The 4564-nt window shown below is 36.3% G+C and overlaps 1 protein-coding gene across 1 annotated transcript; it reads right to left on the bottom strand.

The window, feature by feature from the left end:
* Positions 828–1445, bottom strand: LOC109329216 (uncharacterized mitochondrial protein AtMg00810-like). Its single transcript, XM_019562884.1, has one exon. It carries the CDS (start codon positions 1443–1445, stop codon positions 828–830), a length of 618 nt encoding a protein of 205 aa, XP_019418429.1.

Below are 4564 nucleotides of genomic sequence, written 5' to 3'. Positions count from 1 at the left end.
TTGCACTCCCTATTGAATTCTAACAAGAAACAATCCCCAGGTGTAAATGCACACCCTTATAACCACACAAATAGAAATAAGAAAGAAGATGAATAACAAAGAAGATGAAGAAATGAACTATTCTTTTATTGAAATACTCAAATGGAATTTCTTGCTTACAAGAGGAAAATTTAGCTAGTATTTATACTACATAACTGAAAAACTAACTAACTAACTAATAGATGCAAAAATTGACATATTTAACACATGCCAAAAATAGAATTAGTTGCTTGTGTTCCAGTCAAGCTCTGCTGCCATAACAAACTCTCTGGGCTTGGCCAAGTTCTGGTTGAGGCAACCTAAATGAGGATCAAAGGTGCAGAGGTTAAAAGGATCAATGACTGGATACTCTACTTCTGGATACTCTGCTTTAATCTCCCCTTTCTTGGTCGTATGTACTGCTTTGGTTCCTTTGGCATGATACACTTCCATGGGCAGATGGTGTGTCATGTGAGTCATGACCTGTAGACACATACAAATAGAAGTATTAAGAGTTGATATATTAGTTTTGGGCCAATGAGGCCTTAGCATATGCTTAGGCCTAGGCTTATTATCTCCTAATGCACCAAGCATAACCCCTTATTTGAGCCAGTTTGCTTGGAGGACATACTAACTCTTTTGGCCATTTTATGTAATTGGTGCTGATTATCTCCTCATGCACCAAGCATAACCTCTAGTGCATCATGGCCCTTATTTGAGCCAGTTTGCTTGGAGGACAGGCTAACTCTTTTGGCCATTTTATGTAACTGGTTTGATACCCCCCCCCCCATAAGATGGGGCACATAGATCTATGAGGCCCAACTTGGAGTGGATGTTGTAATAGATTGATTGTCACAGTAAAGTAAGGCATGAGTAGAATAAGAATATTGTAAATCTTCTAATATATAAGTGATCCAAGTAATCACACAAGTAGCCACAACCATGGCTCTATATTCTACTTCACATGAGCTCCTTGAAACAATTTTCTGTGTCTTGGATTTCCAAGAAATTAGAGAGTCTCCTAAGTAAATGCAATATCCACTTATGGATCTTCTTGTGTCTGGGCATGAAGCCCAGTCACTATCACTATAAGCTTTTACCTGGACATATGATTTGGTAGGGAAGAATAATCCCAAACCAGGTGACCCCTTTAGGTACCTTAGGACTCTTAAAGAAGCAGTGTGATGTGTGTGTGTAGGGGAAGCCATAAACTGTGCTAATTGTTGAATTGCAAAACTGATATTGGACCTTGTATTGGTTGGATAGATAAGTCTACCAATAAGCCTCCTATAAGCTGAAGGATCAGAATGAGCAGCACTGTTATCTTGGCAAAGGTGTGTGCTATTTACCATAGGAGTTGAAGCTAGTTTAGAGCCAAGCATTCCAGCATCTGAGAGTATTTCCAAAGCATATTTCCTTTGGTTCATGGTTATGCCAGAATTGTTTCTGGCAAACTCAAAGCCAAGTCTTTAGTTTTAAGCCATATAAGGATTTCTCTAATTTCATGACTTGATTAGAGTTTTGAACTTTAAGACCAGGTGGGATAATCATGTAGACTTGTTCATTTAAATCACCATATGGAAAAGTATTATTTACATCTAGTTTTTTAATATGCCAATTGTAAATAGAAGCAAGAGATAAAAGTAATCTTACAGTGGTAAGTTTTGCTACTGGTGAAAAAGTCTCTAAATAATCCACACCTTATGTTTGAATGTATCCCTTTGAAACCAATCTTGCCATGTATCTCTCTATGCTACCATCTGCCTTATATTTTATTTTAAATACCCATTTACATCCAATGACAACCTTATCACTAGGCAGGTCAATTAAGTACCAAGTATTGTTTTATTGTAGGGCTAAGAGCTCTTGATTTATAGCATCTTGCCAGTGAGGGTATTTGATGGCTTGAGAATAGGTTTCAGGTTCCTTATGAAGAGTAAGAGACAAAATTCTAGCTATGTAGGGGGCTGAAAAGGCATTATAGTCAACATAAGAGGATAAGGGTATTTTGTGTTAGTTGCAGGGATGTTGTTATTGCTCAGAAGTGCATAATGATAATCTTGTAGATAGCTAGGCATTTTAGTAGTCCTACTACTTTTCCTAACAGAATTTGGTTGATGATCACTTAGTGTATGTGAGTCATTATGTTCAACAGTAGGATCATGAGGGTTAGAGTTGGTTTCAACACATTGTAGTTGTTGACCCTCTTTGCTAAAGGTTATAGGAATAGGAAAGATATCATCATATGTATTTTCTATTTGGATATTATGATTGTTGGGAGGTCTTTCTAAGGGAGCAGGGTCTTGAATGGTTTTATATGGAAAAACATTTTCATAGAATATGACATTCCTACTAGTCTCTAATGTTTTAGTGTTCATATTGAGGGCTATGAAGCCTTTTACACCTTCTTTATATCCAAGGAAAACGCACTTGTTGGCTCCGAGGTCTAGCTTAGTTCTAAGGTGTCCTTGTGTGCTAACAAAACATAGGCATCCAAAAACTTTCAAAAGATGTAGGTTAGGTTGTTTCTTATAAAGGATCTCATAGGGAGACCTTTTATGTAAAATAGGAGTAGGTAACAAATTTACAATGTATGCGGCATAAATAATGGCATAAGACCAGTATATTTTTGGTAAGCTACTCTGAATAAGAAGGGCTCTTGCTATATTCAAGAGATGTTGGTGTTTTCTCTCAACAACTCCATTTTGTTGAGGAGTATAAGTACAAGAAGTTTGATAAAATATACCTTTATTAGAGTAAAAGGATTTCATAGCAAATTTTGGTCCATTGCCACTCCTAACAATCTTGATCTTAGCACCAAATTGAGTATATATCATATGTATAAAACTTTGCAGCATATTAGAGGTTTCTCCCTTAGTTTTCATTAAGAATACCCAAGTAAACCTAGCATAATCATTTAAAATGGTTAGGAAATATTTATGCTCATGTATGGAGGGAATAGGGAAGGGGCCCATATATCAACATGTATTAAATCAAAGCATTGCAAAGACTAGTATGGCTTATTGGAAAAATGATTCTTTTATATTTTGATTGATGACATATGTCACATATGGTTCTTATTAAAAGATACAAATTGAAATCCAGTTCTTATTGTGTCCATACAAGCAATAGATGGGTGTCCAAGTCTATAGTGCAAAAGGCTTATATTAGGGATATTGGGATAGTTGGCAACATAAACATTTATGTGATGATGAAATCTAGAAGTCCTCAACACATATAGCCCATTTATTAGTCTAGTTGTACCAATCCTCCTCAAAGATTTCTTCTCCTGTATCAAACAGGAAGAAGTGTCAAATGATAAGATACAAGAGGATTTGGATGTAAGCTTTGGTATAGAAAGCAAGTTGTAATTAAAAGAAGGCAAATATAACACATCATGGACAGTGAGGTTGGTTGTAATAATAATGGTTCCTGAATTATGAGCCACAACTTCAGCTTCATTGGGCAACTTGACTCTAATAGGGCTAATGTTATTGTATGCAAAAAAATTTAATAAGCTAGAGTTTATGTGATATGTTGCACCACTATCTAATATCCATTATATGCATTGTTGATTGAGTTTAGAGATATCTGGATTTTTCTCATTATGCGCTATTGATATGGCAGATAGCACATTAGCTTGATTGTCTTGATGATCATTAGATCCTGGCCTCTTTGCATTTGTCTGTTGTTGCAACATATTGACCAAGTCTTGATATTGCTGTTTACTGAGGCAAAAAATTGTGTCATTTTGTTGTTGTCCCTTATTCCCACCAAAGGTTTGACATTGTTGTTATCCTGATCAATAGCATTTGCAATCATGACATAATTGGATTGAGTCCTATTTATCTGAAAATTGGCTGGGAAACCATGTAGCTTGTAACAAGTCTCCACAGTATGTCCATTCCTTCTACAATGAGTGCAATATTTTCCTGAGTTGGTAGATTTGCTCCAAGAGTTCCTTCCATAATTGTTGTTTCTTCCAGTTGCGTTAGGATTATTTCTACCTTGATTTCCACCTCTACCAGGGTATCCACCTCTTTTCAATTTCCAGATGCAATCATGACCTTTGCGTTAAAATCTTGGCCATATAGTTGCATTTCTTGTTGGACAACCAAGGAAAATGCCTTTCTCATGCTTGGAAGGGGATCCATTAATAAGATTTGAGATCTAACTCCCGAGTATGCTTCATTCAATCCTTTAAAGAACCTAATAACTTTGTCCTCTGATCTGTGCTTCTTAATGTCAGGTAAGGCCTCACATGTGCAACTTGGCATATGCCTAAAAGTTTCCAATTCATCCCAAAGGATTTTAAGTTGGGTAAAATATTCGGTTATATTGAGATCACCTTGTTTAAATCTTGCCACAAAATCTTGCAAATCAACAATTTTAAGGAGATTTCCCTGGGAATATCTCTCATTTGGTTCATCCCATACATCATGATCTCTATCCATCCATATGCTGCTTTTAGAAATAGAGGGACTTACTGATCTTGTGATCCAAGATATCACAAGGTTATTTGTGTAAGTATCAGAGTGCAACTCAG

The sequence above is a fragment of the Lupinus angustifolius genome, chromosome LG16, assembly GCF_001865875.1.
Source record: "Lupinus angustifolius cultivar Tanjil chromosome LG16, LupAngTanjil_v1.0, whole genome shotgun sequence".
Taxonomy (NCBI): domain Eukaryota; kingdom Viridiplantae; phylum Streptophyta; class Magnoliopsida; order Fabales; family Fabaceae; genus Lupinus; species Lupinus angustifolius.
This window is presented reverse-complemented; position numbering and strand designations above follow the sequence as displayed.

What these genes read in the sequence shown, in the direction of transcription:
- LOC109329216 (XM_019562884.1), bottom strand. Translation starts at nt 1,445, where the DNA reads ATGAACCAAAGGAAATATGCTTTGGAAATACTCTCAGATGCTGGAATG.